General features: G+C 27.4%; 2 protein-coding genes across 2 annotated transcripts; both read left to right on the plus strand.

Annotated features, from left to right (window-relative positions):
* Positions 1-15178: 15178 nt before the first annotated feature.
* Positions 15179-15595, plus strand: GO595_001301 (histone H3.2; the record flags this gene model as incomplete). The annotated part of the gene is made up of 1 exon (XM_067914085.1): positions 15179-15595. One exon carries the CDS (start codon positions 15179-15181, stop codon positions 15593-15595), a length of 417 nt encoding a protein of 138 aa, XP_067778498.1.
* A 3313-nt stretch (positions 15596-18908) lies between these two features.
* Positions 18909-20135, plus strand: GO595_001302 (Variant SH3 domain containing protein; the record flags this gene model as incomplete). Its single annotated transcript, XM_067914086.1, has 1 exon — positions 18909-20135. One exon carries the CDS (start codon positions 18909-18911, stop codon positions 20133-20135), a length of 1227 nt encoding a protein of 408 aa, XP_067778499.1.
* Positions 20136-22118: the final 1983 nt, after the last annotated feature.

A 22118-nucleotide genomic window follows, 5' to 3' on the forward strand; every position in this document is an offset into this window, starting at 1 on the left:
AAGACCGAAGAATATTTTAGAAGTAAACCTAACAACCTAACCTAACTTAACTTAACCTAACAAAAAAAATTCGAGAAAGCCTTTTATGAAATTCAGCATTTTGCATAGTATGTGATTTTCTTCTTGTTTCTAACGGTTGATCTTTTATTAAAGTGTTCTTTAACGACTTTCAATAATGAAAAGCTTCTTGTTGTTAAATCTGTTCCGAAGTAATTATTATACATATCACACAATTCACCAATCTCTAATTCTCCGTCAGGAACTGAAGCAAGAAATGAATCAAAACTTAATTCAATACTCTGAACTTTTGTTTTTACTTCTTGTTTCTCTTCTGTATTAATTCCTAAATTCTCCATTAACGTTTGAATATAATCGGAAAATCTACTTTCTAATACTTCCGGTAAGTCTCTAATTAAAATTTGATTTATATCTCTTACGATTGACTGAGCATAAACTTTTATTGCAGTTGAATTTTCAAATGTTATTGAACTTTTAGCTATTGAACCGATGGAGTTTTTCATAAAATTATAAATGGTCATAAAATGATCAGAAATAAATTTTTCAAATGATTTCTTTAAATATTGTTCAATTGTTAAATACTCTTCTGTTTCATTAAATTGTATTTTTGCGATTAGAAATTGTAATCTATTAATTAAAGTTTGATTGTGTTCGGTAAACGCTTTAATTACTTTTTGTGATGACTTAGTGTCAAATACATTTCGTATAGTTTTTTCGTATTTGTTTCGGCTGATTTCATCAAAAGCATTTTTATACATGTCATAGTATTCATCCAACAATTCCGTATAATTCTTATTGACAAATTCATGAACAAATTCATTAAGATTTCTTATAACATCTTTGTTTGAATGAGGAATCGACAAAAACTCAATCAATCTTTTTCTTTCTTCTTCTTGCTCTCTCTGTAAACATTTTTCTTTCCATTCAACTAATGTAAATTTTTGTTGGTGAGCTAATCGATCGTAAACTACTATTTGCTCTTGGAGTTCTTGTTCCATTTCTTTGTATATGTGATTCTCACGATAATATTTATTTATTAATCTATCTTCAATTATTTCGGGAAGGTTCTTTTGCATGTTCTTTAAATTTTCAATATCTTCTAAATCATCTTTATCTAGTTCATATTTTCCGATAATAGCATCGTACTGTTTCAATTTTTTTTCGATTTTATGATCTAAAGTATCGTATTGTTCATCAAAATTTTCATTAACGTAAGTTTCAATTGCTTCTTTGTCGAATAGTTTTAATTTTTCTTCACTGTGTTTAATGACGCTTTCGAAATGCTCTATGTTCCATAAAAGAGAATTATAATAATTTGATTGTGGTTTGAAAACCTCAATCGGACAATCATTAATAGTACATTTCATTAAACTTTTGCCGTAAACGTAAACGTAATTTTCAAGAGTTGTTGTTGCAGTAAGTGGAACTAACTTATCACACATTTATATACAAATAAAAAAATTAAATTTAAAAAAAAACTAACTTTATTTTTTCTGAGCAAACAAGCGTTTTCTGAACTACAACATCAAGAAACAGCACTAAATACAACATTCAACATAAAAATAAGCCTTTTCCGTCAATTAATCATCATCAGCAGCAGTAAACATGTAAAATTCACGTCATATCATCAAGTTAGAGCCTCAACCTCAAAAATATATGGACTTTTACGAAAAGGCTTTCTCGAATTTTTAATGGTAGGTTAAGTTAAGTTAGGTTAGGTTGGTAGGTAGTAGTATTAAATTTTAACAACAAAACACTAAAATCCACATAGGATTAACAACAACTCAGCCGGATTAATGCCTCACACATTTTAAATATAAATGTCATCATGAATTTAAATATATTTTATTACTTTCAATCAAAACCAACCGATTTATGATAATTCAATCGATTTTAGCCGTTCATCCTTTAGTTTATGTAGCGCGAGTGGGAGCGAGTGCGTAGCACGAAGCTCACATAGCGCTGTGTGTGTGTGTGTGCTATAATGGATGCTCCACAACAATTCAAATGTAATACTCAAACAACAGATAAAATAAAAATTAAACTTGCTAAATATTATGATTAAGATGGATGTTTTTAATGCATTACAATATAAGTATATTGATGTTCCTTAATTATAACCAATTCATGTTTGTCAAATCAGAAATTTTACACAATCACTTAAAAATGATGATACTGCTGCTACTATAGAGTTAAAACATTGTGATTTATTTACAGTATTTAGAATAAATCAATATAATAGAACTTGTTTTATTAATCCACAAATCGATTATAGTTTTAATATTAATGGTCATATATACCCAAGAGAAGTATATAAAACAATTGATGATGCTTGCAATCTAAACATGTTGTTATATGCATTGAATCTTGAGTTGGGAATCGATGAAAATCGAATAAACGGTTTGCTTTTATCGATAAAAATCGATGAATAACGGTATTATCTGTAAATGGCTTAAATGATACAGTGGTTTTGTCATAAAAGTCATTATTTAACTAAATAAATCTACGAGGTGATCTTTAACATCTTCAAATGAAAATTGACTGGAGTCATTAGTATTAGCAGCTGACTTATATATATAAAACATTTTTAATGTATTATTTCTATTAAAATCATATAATTATGTATAATTTGTATTATATGAATTGAATTGATTACACATTTCTGTTAATATTTCACGTAATGGATCATTTGTTTGAATATATAGGGTGTCCGGTAGAGGTGTTAGCATCTCAACATAGAAAAAGAATAAATGAAAACAAATAATATCATTTTGTTCTATAGTGAATGTATTCACCTTTGATATCGATAACTCTTCGAAATCTCTCTTTCCAGTTATGAAAAGCTCGGTATAATTCATCTTTTGTAATGTCATTAAAAATTCGATGAACCTGATGTATTAACTCTTCAGGAATTTCAAATGAATAACCCTTGAGCTTTTCTTTGACATTATCCATTAGATAAAATTCTGATGGTGCTACGTCAGGTGAATATGGTAGATGTGGAGCTCTTTTCGTCTGGTTCGAGTCAATAAGATTTGTGGTGATGCGAGCAGTATGCGGTTTTGCATTGTCAACGTGCAAAATTAATCAACAAGAGCAAAACCATTTGGATTAAAATATATTGACAACATTAATTTCTAATAAAAAATTTACTTTAATACAATTTCTTATGAGTTATCTTCTATTTGTACCCATTTTTTCTAATAATCATAGTTTAAATAGGACCATGATTCATCCACTGTAACAAAATGCCTCCAGGAATCTTTTTTTGCAGTGCTAATGACTTTTGATAGTTTAGTACATAATCGAACCCGCATTTTTTTTGCTCTGGTGTAAGAGAGTTGGGTACCCAATGAAGGTGTCTGGAAACAAATTCAATTTTGATTAGGTGATCGTAAACAGTTGACCTTGAGATATTTGTCTCCTTCATATCATTATAAATTTTAACAGCTGTCCATCCTTTAAGGCTGTTGTGATATTTTGCGACAATATCTCGATCAATCATTTTTTGTGTTTAAAATGTGACAAAAATTGAATTCTCAATTTTTTTTTGAAGAAAAATTCGAGATTTCCCAAATCGTCTGATATATTTAATAAATATTATATATATATATTTATATTGTATGGAAGATGCTCTATTATAATATAATAATTTTAATTAAATTAATTGCTTATATATAGAGATGCTGACATTTCTACCGGATATCCTATATAAAGTAATTTTACGTGGGTCGAATTTAGTTGACTGTGGATTTCCTTTCCCACCTATTTTTTACATAATAGTATGGCTAGTAGGTGTAATTTTTAAACGTCTTAAACTTGTAACTTTATTCTGACAAGGTATTTCTATCCAAAATGGGAATCGAAAAGTATATCCCTTATATATATCCAATTTATCAATATTATTATCATTTTCTTGTATATCGTGGTTAGTGTAGATTTCTTCAATTGGCAATTGTGATACTCTACTACTCATTTGACGTTCATTTTTATACATTATTTATTTATAATGAAATATGATAAATAATAGAATTGATAGAATTGAAAATGTTATATAATCTTCATCAAATAAAAATTCTGTAATATATTTCAATCATAGTAAGACTTCAGATACTCTTTTTAATGAAATATGTTCATTAACGATAAATAGTATAGATAAGTCATTTATATTCACATGATTTCGGCAAAAATCGAATCCCGATTTTAAATATTTTTCACTTATGTATACATAGGATCCTTTACACTCAAGTATAATATAGTGAGCTGTTCACTTTTTATATTAGCTCATACACTTTTTGAATGCTGATGCCACTTTTTGAAAAGCGACATTTTCAATTCAAAATTTTTAATGAGGTCTCGCAACTACAAATTTCAATTAAAAGTTTGTCCCAAATTCCTCACCAAAAAAAACTTATATAACTTAAAAATGTCATTAAATTTCTATAAAAATCTTACTTAATAATCTTAATAATTTCAAATGAAAGAAAGTGCATTAAAAATAAAATAATTTTTAATATTAATCCTTTTATAAATTAAATATGGCCACAATTATCTAATTTGTAAAATTCTTGCTTGGTTTTTTCTTTTTATCATTTATACTACATGAAATATATGAATCCATTGGCAATTTAAGAACAGGGGCTAAATCATTATAAAACATATCTGCAATAGTTAGACAATATTTATGATGCATATAATATTGGTGCACTATTTTCGGGAAATAAGATTTATTATAGTACAAATACGGATATTTTAATTTTGGTTTTGGCATATATCGAATGGTAATGAATTTCGTTTGATAGCAGAATTCAATTGTGACTTTTCTGAATAAATATCTTTGATAATAAAGTAGATAATTAATATAAATCTGATCAAATATACCGAAATCTTGTGAGAAACCTGCTTTTGTTTTTTCTACCAAAGCTATATACTGTTCTAAAAACTCAATCATTGAAGTATAATCGCCCCAAATAATGCCAGCATTTATTACAGGCTTTTTCGCTACTTCTGGTGGAATTTCTGTTATGACTTTTAATCGTTTATAAGTCCATTGATTTTTCTCAATTGAATACACATGTGTAGAAAGATATATTCCATCAAAAGGTTCACTGAACGGATCTGCTTGATAAACACTATCAAAAATATCAATATATATTACCTGTTTTAGAAAATCACAGAGTTTTAATATATAATAATAATAAATATATCTGATTTCACAAATTTTTGCAAAATTAAATTTGGGGTTAATTATGCCAATATCATCAAAATATATGTTACATAATGAAAGATTGCGTATAAGTTCTTGTGGAATAGTTTCTAGAAGTTTTTTATCTACTTGAATGATATAGGAAGAGTAATTATTAAAATATCTAAAGCTCTGAATGGCGGGAAAGAAACTGTAATATTTAAACATCATTGTAGAAAAAACGCATGAATTTGTGATGGATTGATTGACTAAATGATATTCTCGTGTACCAATGTAACATTTTCCAGAATGCCATTTTTTATATTTTGCTAACTTGGTTAAAGAAGATGTGAAATCGATTTGATTAAGCCTATTATAGGGGTAGAATATATTGTACATCAGCAGTCCTACCACAAATATTATATTAAATTGGATTACGCGGCTAAGAATTGGTTTATAAGCCATGAAGTATTTGTCGAGCTTTTTCATAAGCAACCGTTTGTTTCAATACATCAAAATTAACGTCTTTTTACAATTACCATTAAACATATGAATGTAAATATATTGAATTTAATTAATTAACTAGATTCACATCATATGTATCGTTATATACTCAGAATTAATCAGTTAATATATATTAGTGATATCAGTCGATTTTAATAAATAAAAATCGTTTAATAAAATCGTGTGTGTATTGAAACCATTTCCATTAATGCAACTTTCTAATTGATATGGAAAACAGCATTATTTATTGAAAATTTTCGAATCGAATAAAATGACTTTAATCAAAAGACCTCCCTGATTATTCATGATGTTAATGACACACAAACAGCACAACTATTGGGTCCTTAAGGGTTGACGCCCCAGGCCCCTTCTTTGTAAACTGTTAAAAGCCATTATGTTAAAATAAATGATTAATATATGATAAATATACTGATGCTAATTTTTTCCAATTCTACAGGGATAATGAAAACACAACCCAACCCAATTAATGAAGTCGAATTCAATACTTTATATCAAAAATGAGATAATCTTAGTTCACTTTTCTTCATTGAAATTTTATTGTTTGAATAAATTCACTTTTTATTTTAATTTTTGTATCAACCGTAATAACCTAATAGCGGTTTTACCTGTATCGGAAATGATATTCTGAATATAACTCTTACGTGTAACGACATGAACTAATTGAGTGATTTTTAATCGTATTATCATTCAAATTTAAATACAGTGAGTGATAAAATATATTCAAATTCATGATATTAATTATTCTTAATGTGCGCTTATCGTGAATTCGGATGGAGTGCTTTAGATAATCCTCTGTGGATTTTAGTGTATTGATGTAAATTATCTGTGGATTTTAGTGTTTGGAGCTTAAGATATTTCTTTGCAGCCTACCAACCTTTTCTAACTTGACTTAACCTATCATTAAAAATTCGAGAAAGCCTTTTCGTAAAAGTATATATATTTTTGAGGTTGAATTCTAACTTGATGACTTAACGTAAATTTTGCATGTTAACGGGAGTTGCTGACTATAAGCTGATGGACAAGGCTTGTTTCTATGTTGAATGTTGTATTTACTGCTGTTTCTTCATGTTGTGATTCAGGAAAGGCTTGTTTGCTCAGAAAAAATAAAGGTAGTTTTTTTATTTGTATATAAATGTGTGATAAGTTAGTTCCACTTACTGCAACAACAACTCTTGAAAATTACGTTTACAGTTACGGTGAAAGTTTAATGAAATGTACCGTTAATGATTGTCCTATTGAAGTTTTTAAACCGCAATCAAATTATTATAATTTTCTATTATGGGATATAGAGCATTTTGAAGATGTCATTAAACACAGTGAAGAGAAATTAGAACTTTTCGACAAAAGAACAATTGATATTTACGTTAATGAAAATTTTGATGGATAGTACGATACTTTAGACCACAGAATGAAAAGAAATTAAAACAATACGAATAGCTATTATCGGAAATTATAAATTAGTTAAAGTTGATTTGGAAGATATCGAATGAATCTTATTGAAATCATTAAGGGTAGATTAATAAATAAATATCATCGGAAAATCACATTTATAAAGAAATGGAACAAGAACTTCAAGAACAAATTGTCGTTTACGATCGCTTAGTTCACGAACAAAAATCCACATTGGCTGGATAAAAAGAAAAATGTTTGCAGAAAGAACAGGAAGAAGAGAGAAAAAGATTAATTGAGTTTTTGATATTTCATCATTCAAACAGAGATGTTATAAGGAATTTAAATAAATTTGTTAAAGAATGTGTCAATAAGAATCATACGGAATTGTTAAACGAAATCTGCAGGATTGGTATAATGAAGATGATGAAGCGGTAAAAGGTTCTGAGATTATTCCTGGAAATTATGAGTACACGACTGCTACTTCTTACGGCAATGTTGGAGATATAAACGTAGGAAATACTACATACGTTGACATCCTCACAGATAGATATAAAATTATTGGTTTAGATAATTTTTATATTACTTTATAACAAGAAGTACCAATTACCGTTCCGTCACAATCAAATTTTTCGTATAAAAAATATTATGTCGGATATGAATGTTCATGCGATGGTATAGATCAATACAGAATCCATTCAAACATAGATAAAATTCAAGACGTTTATAACGCAAGGTATGAATGGTTCATGCTTTTTAATTCATTATCTGACGAAGCTAAAGCATATAATGATTGTTTCGCAACTATCGATAAAATAAGAGCTCACAATTCAATGGTTCCAGGAGTTCATTGTGATTTCAGCGCTATCACCTCAGCAAAAGAAGTTATAGTTAAGATTCAGTTAAGAATTCCAATAAGTTATTTTATGATGTTATTTAATATGCGATATTATCCAAACTGGAGCGGTAAGCTTTCAATCTAACTAATACCCACATAACAAAATCTTGTTATTGCGCCTGTATGCGACCATGAATCGTTAGTTGCTGCAAAAGCCGTAGTTGAAGAAGATTATTTATGCGACCTTGGATTTAGAAATGTTAATGAATCAGTAAAGAGCAACATTAAAGCAACAACAGGAAGCGGAACAACAACTTACGCAACAATGGATGCATCACAAAAATTCATTTGCAACAGTCAAGTTATAAAAGAAGTAAAAATTAAGCTTGCAACATATCTTTTAAAAATGGATGTGTTTAATCTTCTGCTGCGAAATATATTCAAGTTCCGATGCTATTTCCAATTCACGTTTGTCAAGTAAGAGATTTCACACAACCACTCGGCAGTAATTCAACAACAGCCTCAACATCATTTAATACTGCTGCAACAATAAGACTTGAACATTGTGATACTTGAATACTGACACGAAATTTTGTTTCCCCGCGGGGTGTTGTATAAGCAGTTTATATTATTATGTATCAAAAATTTATGTCAAGGATAGCGGCGATACTTCCAATTTAATGTATTCTTACTCTGACGTCTGTGAGTTCTTATATGAATAAAAAATATCTACAGAATTTGTTAAGAGTTCAGAAAATATATATTATAAATATATGCTATCTAACAAACTCAACATAACTTGACAAAAATAAATCGAGAAAGCGCTTCATTTATCAAATTCTGGATGATATTTTTTGATAAAATAACTCCACGAATCAACTATTTACTTTACTTTTTCAGAACTATTTATAATTTTTTTGTATTCTTAAATATTTCACTCGCTAAATCTTCTTGCTCTCATTGATTCAATATTTTGCCTGAGTCTCTATAATCTTAATATGGTTTATTCACAAACTTTCTGTCGATTGTTGTCGCTATTGATTTTGCGAATTCAACAAATACAGGTTTAGCATTTTCAACTGTATCAGGTAATTGTTTTTCATTTAATACTTCGTAAGCTTTGTCATTAATGATATCCATTATTATTCCAACATAAATTGCATATCTTGGCGATACCCAAAAGCTAATATAATTTATTATACGCTGGTCCACGTACGTTCCTTGAACCTTTGCGATATATTTTTTCGATAGATATAGTGGGTCGCCCGTTTCGGGGCTACCATAATATTCTTTGCAAAATTCTTCATAATATGCCTGCCACGAGTGATACTCAAAAATCTTTTCAAATCTTCTGTTAAATTGATTACACATTATTGTGGCGTTAATAAATCCATCTTTCTTAATTGCTACTGCAATTCTATTATAAGTTTCAAGGATGTAATTTTCACCGTTGCAAAAAATTTTTAACTGTTCAACCATGTTCTTATATTAAAAATAAAATATCAAATTTTATAAAAATAATGATATCTGTTTCTGAAATTTGAGCCTGTGTCTTATGCTCGCCCTTTTCTGGGATAGCGAGCTCCTAAGCATTTTTCGGGTGATTTGACACAATCAAAAATGAAGGTTCGTTAGAAACTGCTATTTCCGCAACAGCTTTTTCCGATTTTTTTGTTGAATTAAGTTAGATTTGATTAAGTTGGTAGGTTGCAAAAATATATTTTTAGCTCAACTTCTTTATCGGATTACTTGCATTTTCACAGTATTCTTTAATCTTCGGTGTGCAATGGTTATAATAACTGCCGTCTTCATGCTTACCGATATAATTTTCAGCAGATTCATAATATATTTATGTAAATATATGTTCAACCTTGAATTTTCCTAGTTCATTACCAATTAATCCTTTATCTTTCAATAACATAAAATCTTCTTCTGATATTAACGCAGAATCTATCTCAAAATAATAAACTTCAACAAGATTCTTTAATGAATTCATTTCGTTATTAAAAATTATCTAAAACACTTTTTGCGAATTGAGGATAAGTGAAGCTTTCAACATAAGAATTTACTGTATCAACAAGTTCTGAAATTCCATCTGCGTTATACGTATACTTCGAGACATAAGGAACGAATTCATCAATATAATTTTTCTATTTACTTATTTATTTTTGTGTTTTCTTGTTTGAAGCTTCCGTTAGCATCAGGCAAACCTGGAGGGATAAATTGAACACTTGACATATACGCACCGCATTGATAAATATAATAAAGTTTTCGTTTTAAATTGATCTTACTCCAAATAATTTTCGGAAAATGAATTTCAGATTTAATTTTATCTGCAATGGAGGTGGAAAATGAATATACATCATCAAAACATCCGAATTCAAACATTATCTTATGCATCAGCTCAGAAAATTTATGATATCTTAATACATTAAATATTTTTCTTAATTTCAACGAATCAATGACTTCTTGATATTCTTTCAATCTCTCCGGGATTTTTTTTTCTTCCGGACTGTATCCATAAAACCTTTTTGTTTGATTAACTTTTCTAGAATAATTTGATAAATGTTTTTTATCAGCAACAAATATTTTTCTGTAAGAATTGAATGTTCTTTCGTTTGATATCTCATAACTCCATGAAAGCTCATATATTGTTTGTTGATTAATTGGAATTAGAAGTTTATGTTGTATCATTAGATATATTAGACTTCTTATACTCAAACATTTCTCAGAAAATAAATATCATTTGTCATTGAATTTCAATAACATCATTTTTCTGTTATGATTTTTATATCTTGAATCAGCATTCTAACATTCCGATACATTAACTTTAGAATTTAGCATATAATGGTCTTTTATAATTATTAGTTTTATTTCTCTGTTGAAATTCACACCAAATATCTTGACACGCGTATGTTTGGTTCCTGGATAAGCTATTTTGAATTCAAATTTTGAATTTTAATAAGTCAGAAATTCTTCTTAACTCACTTCTTGGAACAGTTCGCGTTTGAATAAAACTCTTCAATAATTTTATTTCATCTTCTTTCAATACTTCCTAAGCAATAAATGTTTGAATTAAACATAATTCATTTATATTAGAATCATTAACGTCTGTAAATATTCCAAATCTTATTAAAAAAATATCTGGCGTGTTGATGTAAGGTAAGTATCTCGGATTTATTCTTTTTCCTTTATTGAGATCTTGAAATTCAAAATAAATGGTTTTAATAAATAACAGGTGTTCAAATACAACATCGTTTGTATCACCGATCACTCTATCAGTATTCAAGCCAGCACGTAAAAATTCAACGGTATTTTTATTTGCATGTTAATATTGTTTTCTTCAGTCCTCATCAATTAAAATCATTCTAATATCTTCATTAATTTCAGGTCCTGTCGTTTCAATCGCGTACATCATAGCAGAAAGAAAGCCATCAATACTTCCTTCGTTTTCAAACGTAAAATTATTATGTTTCATTAAATTTTTGATAATTTTACTTATTATTACATTATATACTTCACGTTTGAAATCTTCGGATTCATTTTTGAAAGATTCATCTTTCTTTTTACTGAAACGTTCAAATAAATCTCAATTTTTCGGTTCATTATCACTTAATGGAAGATTCATTAAATTATTAATTTCCTCGGGGATGTATTCTGCTATTCCTCTTGATATTTTAATTGACTAACACTTAGTCTTAAATAATTTTGATATTGTTCGTCGTCATAAACTTCAAGTGAAGTTGAAGTATTCCTATAAACAAAATTTTTCGGTAAAGTGTATCCATAATTTTCGAATAAACTCTAACTTCTTTTTTGCTCAATCTTTTTGGTTTTTTATCGAAAATAAAAAAATAAATTTATTTTAAACTAAGTTTAATTTATTTCTAAAATTAATTCTCTATACTGCTCCATAGAGGAACAAATATATGATCATTTTGTAAAGCACAAACTATTTCTTGATTTATCGCATCAGCTATATCATCTTGCTTTTTATATTTTTCATAATAATATGACATCTGAAATGAACGCCACACTAAAATATTTTTCTTCAACATTCTTTAATAAATTTCTTGCAATATTAACGCTCAATTTTATATGAGCTTTATTTTTGGTGTTATATTCTGAATCTAAATATGAAATTTTTTTTTCCGGTTGTAATAAATGAACATTTACTTCAGAGATTAATGTAAGAGTAATGATACTATACATTAATTCCATAGCAACAGTGTTTACCGGGAACCGTTTTTCAATTACTACTGTATCAATATTATTATCTCTTATAATATTGCCAATATATCGATTAATCAATTTGCATCTTTCGATAGCATTTTTGGCTTTTGATATATCGATAACGTCAAAAGTAATAGCCGGAAATATAATGATGGTGTAGCGAGATTTTTAACTCCAATATCAATTGATGATATCGGCATCTTTATAAAATAAGGGAAAAATTTGTTATTCATTATATTTTTGTAGCATAAAGTGTATTATGAACGTTTGCTATTTTCCAATTTTTTGTTTCCTCAAGCATTCCTTTTATCTCATCTTTCCGAATCATGCACTTCTTGACAGCTTTTCATATTTTGACTATTGACATAACAGGAATTCTTTCTTTGTTTGGAAAATATGCCTCAACAAGAAAATTGATATCTTCTGATTCTTCAACTTTTTCTTGAATATTTCTAATTTCATTTTGCAATCTTTCTTTCGCTTCTTTTCTTCTATCTTCTATATCTTTGATGAAATATTCATATTCTTTCATCATTTTTTCGCACTTTGCACACTTCAGTGAGTGATATTTTGCATTAAATTTATAAACTTCCGCCGAAAAAATTCATTGAAGCTTCAATAACTTTATCAACATCATACATTTCAATATTAAACTCATTAAATTCCTTTCCTCTTAAATCTTTATTTTTATTGAGTGATTGCAAAAAAAGGTTTGTGTTTTTCTGTTAATTTTTTTAATTAACCCTTTTATTTCTGTTGGATCATTTTTTTTCAATTTCAATTTTTGCAAAACTTTTGACCGAAACATCAAGCGTTAATTCAGGAATACATAATGATGGAATACATTTTGCAAATTCTGAAATTTGCTATAAATATTGTTGATTTCTTTCTAATTTAACTTCAACAGGAGATTGATGATTCAAGATTTTATTTTTATATTCTTTTATACGAATTTCATGCTCATTAGCGATGTTGATGTGTTAAAAACAGTTAATAATTTTACAATCGCATGAACATAAAAAAAATATCAGTCAAAAAATATTTCATTTAGACATAAATTGATGAAAAGTACATAACTCCATCGTTTAATTTCCAGAAGAAAAGCAAATCAATCTTACCAATATAAAATTTAGGCTAACTTGTGACTTGCAAGTCATTTTAAAATATTAATTTTTAAATCATTAAAATAAATATGAAATAAAACAAATTGATATATTTTTCGCATTAATATCAATTCCTTTTTGTTCAAGAAGTATTTTAACAATTTCTATATAACTATTTTTAGATGCAAACATAAGTACTGTGTCAAATAGTTAAAATAGTTTTCAAATATTATTTTAAAATATAAAATTATTATAACAAATATCAAATAATACAAATAAATATCTTTAGCATTAATATCATTTTCTTTTTGTTCAAGAAGTATTTTAACAATTTCTATATGACCATTTTTAGATACAAACATGGATGCTGTTTTAAATATTTTAAATAGATTCCATATATTATATTATTTCAAAATATCAAATCATTAAATTAAATCCTAAATAAAACAAATTGATATTTTTAGCATCAATATCAATACCTTTTTGTTCGAAAAGTAATTTAACAAGCTCTATTTGCTAATTTTCAGATGCATAATTAAGTACTGTTTGAAATAAGATAAATAATTTTCGAATATTATTATGATGTCCTAAATTATTAAAATAAATTACATTAATTGATTTATATCTTCCTGAATTTCTCCTTTACAGAATTATCATTAACATCCTCATTCTCACCTTCACAATTTGTGACTTATAATATATAGAAAAAATTTAAAGAAAGAAATTGACATCAATAAATCAAATGAATATAATATAAAGAAAAAATTAAAAATATTAAAAAACACAGATATGGAATTTGATGATTTAAAAATTATTCTAGCTATAGTGAGATAAAAGGATATGAATTTAGTATAATGTTTCTTATCATTAACAAATTTTATTATGATTGTTTTGAACATTTTAAATTTTTCTTTTTGCAAAAAATGAAAAAAATTTATACTATGTAGTAAATAGAACCTCCTCGTGGGGGGCCCCGAACACATAGCGATCATTTTTGACAGTTAACCATTACCATCAAACCAAAAATTTAGGGTTATCGTTTTTTGCTACAGACAAACCTTGTCAATTTTAGTCGCAAAAAAAATAATTTAGATGTCATTTTACTGTAATTAAATTTGTTAGATAAAAATTAGATGGAACAAAAAGTCAGATTTTGATGAAAAAAATTATGATATTAGGATATGAGATAACAAAATCATATAAATTATTGATTTTTATAATTTCTTCACATTTTTTAAGTTTCATTTACTGGTGAATGCCCTTAATTAGAAATTTTATAAATATCATATGCTGAAAAAGAAAGAGAATAAAAGATTTATGAATAATAAATAAAACATTATAATATTTTTAAATTCACATATCTGTTTAAAGAATAATAGTAAAATAATATTGGATGGGGGAAAAAAATGTACATTTTAGCATAAGGATATTTTTAATAAACTGGATGCAGATTTCCAACGATAGAATCAAATGAATAAAAAATCATCAGATTTATATTCAAAAACTGAAGTAATAAACCAAGAAAGTTGTAGAAAAAACAAACAACTTACAAAAGATTCAAAAACACAAAAACTATTATAAGATACATACTAAAAAATTAAACAAAATAGACAAAAATGCTAAAAATGATTAAGTGAATCACAGGTGTTTGAAAGAGAGAAATAAATTGAAATTATTTAACATGTTAAATAAAATACATTTCAAACACTAACAAGAAAACTTGGGTATAATTTCCCGGGGTTTTCTTTTGTTATTAAAATGTCATTTTGCACCCCTCAATTTTAAATATGTTTATCAATGACTTATTCATTTAAATTTAATAGACCCAAAACGTCATTAAGCACTAAGCCGCCTACCAAGTGTTAACTCCTTTGCTCATTTCCATTAATGGCACGTACCAAACAAACAGCACGTAAGTCAACCGGTGGTAAGACGCCGCGTAAGTCACTCGGCGCTAAGGCAGCACGTAAGTCAACACCAGTTGTTGATTCGCAAGGCGCTAAGAAGCAGCATCGTTTCAGACCGGGTACAGTTGCACTCCGTGAAATCCGTAAATATCAAAAGAGCACAGACCTCCTTATCCGTAAGCTTCCATTCCAACGTCTTGTTCGTGAAATTGCATCTGGATTCCGCGGAGATCTCCGTTTCCAATCATCAGCCATCGCAGCACTTCAGGAAGCCTCAGAAGCATATCTTGTTGGTCTTTTTGAAGATACAAACCTTTGTGCGATTCATGCAAACCGTGTTACAATTATGGAACGCGATGTCCAACTTGCACAAAGAATACGCGGTGAACGTAACTAAATGTTTCCTTGAACTTATTTTTAGAATTTATTAAAAATGGAATTCGATTTAAAGCAATTATAAATTACAAGATTTGCTTCGCGTGGTTTACGAAGCGTAGCGTAGCAAACCAACAAATTATTTAAAAATAATGTTAAAGCAAAAAAACACTATTTGATAACTTACAAATAAATATTCTAAAAATTGTATAAATTTAAGAATTATAGAATCACAAAATAACTTTTAATTTTAATAAAACAAAATACCAAAATGAATTATCGCTTTTGACTTGTTCAAAAGTATTTTCATCATTTATATATATATATATATAATAGAATCATTGAGATTAGTGTTTTTTATTTTGGGCAAAAATAGAACAAAATGGGCAGGGCACACCTAACGATAGGAGTTGAATAAGTGTCACTTTTAGAACAGGATCTCTTGCAACAAAACTTTTAGAAAAGTGAAATCAATCTTTTAGGCTTTAGGGTTTCAAGGAGTTTAAGCATATTTTCCAATGTTTACATATAAAAATATGTGCCTCCGTGGGCAGAGATCTGCCCAAAATGAAAAAACCCTAATTGAGATATAGATAGAAAATTATAAAAAGATAAGAGTATAATAGAAAAATATTGGGAGTGAGAAAATTAATGATTGAGTTAATTTCAATGAAACGCATGATCATATATTGTTTGAAATACAATGATCACCATATAGATGATGTTTTAATCGAAAATAAAATAAATTTTATATAAAAAAATGAGTGTAAAAATTATTATTTTAAAAGATAAAAGAAAATATCAAAAACATGAGGTGAGCGGGTCGTTATAATATACTTTCCCAAATGGGCATCAGATAGCCGACAATATGAACCGAATGTTTTTAAAAGTTTTTTTTCGATTTTTTCATCACCAAAAAGGAATCTGTTTTCATTGAAATAAGATGACAGAAATAATTTCATTGAAACAAAACGGTTTTTATAATTTTTAAATTCAAATATCTCTATTAATTATCATTAAATCTATTATATTTTTTAAATTATGATCTAAATTTTAGTTATTAAGTGTTTTTAAATCATTCATTATTTTCAAGATAATCTATTTTTCGAGATACGTGAAATCGCATTCAATTTTTGACGGTTTTGAAATTTTAAGATGTTGATCATCGTACCATCTTTCCACCCATTGCATTGCCAACCTATAATGCAAATGCGCTTGAGTTTCATGTTATTAATATTGCTGGGTTATCAAATCAATTCTTATATGTTAACGATGATTTCTTCTTTGCACGTCCAACCAAAAAAGACACATCTTTGAGCTCAAGTGAATAGAAACTTATTTTATATATATATATAATAGATACATTAAAAAAATGAAAATTAGAGAAGCATATGTTTTATTTAATATAAGTATTGAGGGAGCCTTTATAAATTTGAGAATTTATTCCACTATTAATAATATCATTATAATTTGAAACATAATTCTCAAATATATCAATTCTTCTTCGAAATTCTTTTGCTCTTTGAATATCTTCTTCTGAATTTAAGATAAAGTTTAATCGAAATACATCAAAACCATTAATATTCTTTCTTTTTAGAATCAAAATAATTAAAATAATTGAAATGAATTTCAGATGTTCGATTAGTTTTTGAAACAATACCACAAATTCGTAATCCAATGCCAACTGTATATAATTTGCGAAGCATCGTTTTATATTTACTTTTCCCTTGTGAAAATAATTTCGCAATTTTATGTAAATTTAAACAATTCTTGTTTAAATAAAAGAATAATTTAATAACTAATATTGATATATTATCAAGTCCTCCATTAGAACTACAATCAAATAGCATTAATATTTCATTGTTTTGTGAACTTTTTTCGATTTCTTCTTTAAATTTTTTTATAGTATTTTGAATATTATTAATACCAATCCATTGAAACATATCATTCGAACATCTTCGACATACTTCAATACCATCACAAACTGTGATGAAATCTTTCACTGTTCTTTTACTAACATTAAATTTGATACTAAGTTCTGAGATGAAAAATAATTTATTATTATTGCTTTCTAAATATTCTGATAGTACTTTTAATATTGTAGCATCATTAACATTCATATTTTGTTGAATCATTTAATCAAGTGAACTCAAATATTTTAAATATACTTGAAAAATATATCATTAAAAATCTTAAAATTATTATTTCCTTTGAATAAAATTTGAATATTTGAAAAAAAACAAATATTTATAATATAATTAATATGAGAAATATTATATGAAAAATTATAAATCTTATATTAATTTTATATTAAGATATTAATATTTTTATAAAAAATGTTGGTTTGGTCTTCTGTATCGAATTCGAACGTTATTTAAATTTTATGAGGGCAAATACATCTGGTTAAACAGTCAATTTATGAACTTTTTAAGAATATAAAATTTAATTTAACGTTGGAAATTATAAATTTTATGATAAAATTTCATGTCTTATGAATATGTTCAATTGATCAGCGGTATTCAAATAAATTAGTGAATATTAACTTATTAATTTATATGATCACTTACTTTCCTATTTTGTTTTGTAATAAAATGATTTTGAGAGTATACAATGTCATAAAAAGCACATAATATTTCATACATAACATTTCATAGATTTAGCAAATTATTACTAAATTGTTTGCCACTCATAAGAATTTGCACATCATGCAATCTAGGTTTAGTATCATTTAGATTTAGGGTTTTTGTATGTCTTAATGTTACTCATATCATTTTCTTAATTGTATCATTGATTTTTATGATATATTAAAATTCAAATGTGAATGTTGTGGTAAAGAAACCGTTATTCAATGCATGTTTTTTGATCTGTTTTGCCATGTTGAAACAATAACTTTCACTTGTTAAGTTTGGAGACAACCATTTGTAACGAATTATGGTAAATCATGTGTTAATTATAAATAAAGCATATTGTTGAAGAAAATGATTTGTTAAAGTAAAAGCTTTAACGTACAGTGAAAAAAACGTTTATAAACGTGGAAATCTCCTCTCTTGTTCATTACGATTTTGTTGTATTTCGATACTCATATTCTTTTTTAATTATTTAACAAAATTCAGCAGGAACGAATAAAGTAAATACAAGATCAATTTTTGAAATTTTTGGAATAAATCTTTTTTATAATTTTAAGCACATTATTAAACAATTTAGTTCTCTTTATGGTGAATTGAAACGCAATATGCTAATAATTATTAGAAGTTAAGAAAGGTATTTCTTGCAACAACAGATAAAAAATTTTTTATGGTGACCGTTTGAGCAATGTTTTGAATAGTTTATTCATTATGATACCGCCGAAGAAATTCCAAGAGAAATATCTTCATGTTGATTTTTTAAGGCAAGCATTCGACGCTGATATGACGCATATTCTTAACTATTTCTTTGCGATGTCATATGCCCTTGGAGAATTAAAATTCAATAATGATGTTTTACCTCAGTCATCAAACGGAATTGGTAACACAGGGACTCTATACGATGCTTATACTAGCATGGATAAAGAGTTTGATAAAATTCAACATAATATCAACGAAATGGCAAGCTCTATCGTAAACACCTTTACAACAAGCGTTGGCTCATTTGCATCCAAGAAAAACGACAAAGTTTCCAAACTATCCAAAGAACTTTTTGAATTAGTTACAAGTCTTGATAGTGTGCAACAAGTGATGGATGGATTCACTGCTTCTCATTCTGAGATGATACAAAAGTTTGCAAAGTCCACAAATGATTTAGTACGTCAACCTGATAATTCTGGAATCCTCAAAAAGCTTCAATTACAATTTGGGAAGATTGTCGAAGCTCGCGCTAAGAACGAAAAGGCTAGAGCCACCATGATAACCACGGGCAAAACCTCCATTATCAAATACCGACAAAATCTCGAAGAAATTTCGCAAACATTTCTTCAAAGAGAGAATACGTTTCATGACCTTTTCATATGGGTATCAGATTCTTATCAAGATCTTTGCACAAAATTACTCGAGAGTATCAATAACATAAGAACAGCTGTTGATAATGTCAATTTTGAAAGTGACTTCAAAGCATTTATCAATGATAATTCCATTTTCAGGCAAGAAGTTATAGGTGAAGACTTTGAACCTTTCGACACGAGTGGACCAGCATTCGAAGGAACGGACACATCATTTTCAATTGAAATTTCAATGGATTATCCTATCGGCTTGGCGAACGTTATACATGATCACAGAGCAGATGGAACAAACGAAATTAGCTGTAAGGCTGGGAAGAATATTCTTATATTGGAAGAACCAACTTATCCTTGGGTTTATGTTATGAATCCTAGGACTCGTGTAAAAGGTTTTATTCCATCATCTTGCATATCAAAGATTGGCAAAAAGTTCGGTGTAATTATCCGTGATTTTAATGGTGCTGACGCTTCAATGCAAGTTGGCGAATATGTTGCTATCACTGATGAAAATAAAGTTTCATATTTCATTGAAAACACATTTTGTGTTAAGACAACAATCGAAAAGAATTATGTTGGAATCATTTACATTTGAAGCTGCACAAGCTAAATAACAATATGTTTCACTAAAAATTAATTTTATTTTTCATAAATAATTTTTAAGAAAGCAAATATATCTTTCTAATCAAATTGCTTTTTTTTGCTCACTTTAAAATGAGAAAAATGTTAAAAAATGTTTTCTCTATTACAAAAAAAAAATTTAAAAACAGAAGATGAAAAAACAAAGTTATATGTGAACAATTTAGAAGGTTATGAATTACATTTTAAAAAAGACGCTGTCAACCAAATAAACGGTCTTTTCAAATCAGAAAATCAATTTTTTTCATTTTCAACTGAATCAAATTTAAAAAAAATATAAATAAATAAGTATACACATTCTATTCAATAAAATTATCTTAACCAAATTTTGTTATCTTGTTTTTATATGAGCAATCTCCAAAATTCCAAAATGCTTTTTTGGGCTTTAGGATTAAATACAGAAGTTCGAATTAAATAAATACATAGAACTAATAATAGTCAATATTAATTTATATAATTTTTCTGTAGTTTTCATTTTGTTTTTAAGTTATACAAGATTTTCAATATCTATAGATCAGAGCAAAAATTCGAAAATCTGTCTTTGCAATTTTTTAAATTTTTATGTTCTATAAATAGGATAATTCTTGAAACAATTTATTCATTATTGGAGGCTCTGGACAAAAAAGAAAAATTAACTTTTTGAATTAATTTTGCGGTTACAGATGTATCAAGATTTGAATGTGGGAAGTCAAATTTTAATACTTTACAAAAAAAATTTGAGAGCAAATCCATCAAGATTCGTTTCTCCACGAGTGAGCGATAGTCACAACAAGTAATCACAAAATTAAACAGAAGATAAAAATGTTTCAAACATTTTTTCAACAATACTTGTATATACTGGTTTAGATGTGGTTAATTGATATATCCAGTCTTTACTTAGATGACCGTTTGTGTATTGTATCGACACGAATTTAAATGGAAAGTGACTAAATTCAAAGGAAATTTTAAAAAAAATTATTATATCTTCATAAAAATTTGTCTACTGTTCTTATATGTTAAAATCTGATATGTATTAAATACATTACAAATAATTTTAGAATTAAAAAAAATTTTATAAGAGGGAAAATTGGTTGACAGTGTCTTTTTTAAAATTATTGCCCAACAACGCACTCAATAGTAGTTGCTGATAATCGGGATGTTCGCATACATCACTTACGACCACCAACGATGCCAATTTACAGCAAAACTTTCAAAGATATTTGGTCTTTCCAATTTTTCACTTTTTTATAAAATAAAAAAGAATTGAAACCACAAAAGCTTCCTAATAAAATTTTTTTGCTGGTGGAAAAGGAGGAGCATTAACCGCAATAAAAATATAAAAACACAAAATGAGTTTATTTAAGAGGTCATCATTTGCAATTTTTCATTCTTTAAAAAAAAATTAATAATAACAATTATTTATTAAACATTCAAAGTATAATAAGACAGTGTTTTTATGACGTAAATAATAAAGGAACAGGTGGAAAATTATTTGTATTTTGATCTCTAAGTTGAAGAATAATATTTTCTCCATCAGAAATATAAACCATTTTCAGCGTGCTTTCATTCCGAAAGGTTTTGTTGAGATATCTTGGTAATAATAATCTCATATCTTTAATTTGACGATTAACAAATTTTTTTAAAAGCCTTTTGATTTTAAGGCACGTTGTATCCATTTCTACATTCAGGTAAATTATATTGTTTTCCCATCTTATCTTAATGAAAACCATCTTTTTTGTTTCAACGATCATTAACCGCATTTGTTGACAAAATGATCGGCAACAAACGGTCGTTGAAAATGTCTTCCATACCATTTTGATCAATGCTAAAATTTTTGAATTAAGGTATGCAGTGTGTTGCCTTAGTGTGTCCCATTAGTAATTTTAAGACTTATTTCATGTTAACAACAATAAATGATTTTCACAAATTGATATCTGATTGAATTTTATATTAAGCATAA

Source organism: Histomonas meleagridis (genome assembly GCF_020186115.1).
Source record: "Histomonas meleagridis strain 2922-C6/04-10x chromosome Unknown contig_130, whole genome shotgun sequence".
Taxonomy (NCBI): domain Eukaryota; phylum Parabasalia; order Tritrichomonadida; family Dientamoebidae; genus Histomonas; species Histomonas meleagridis.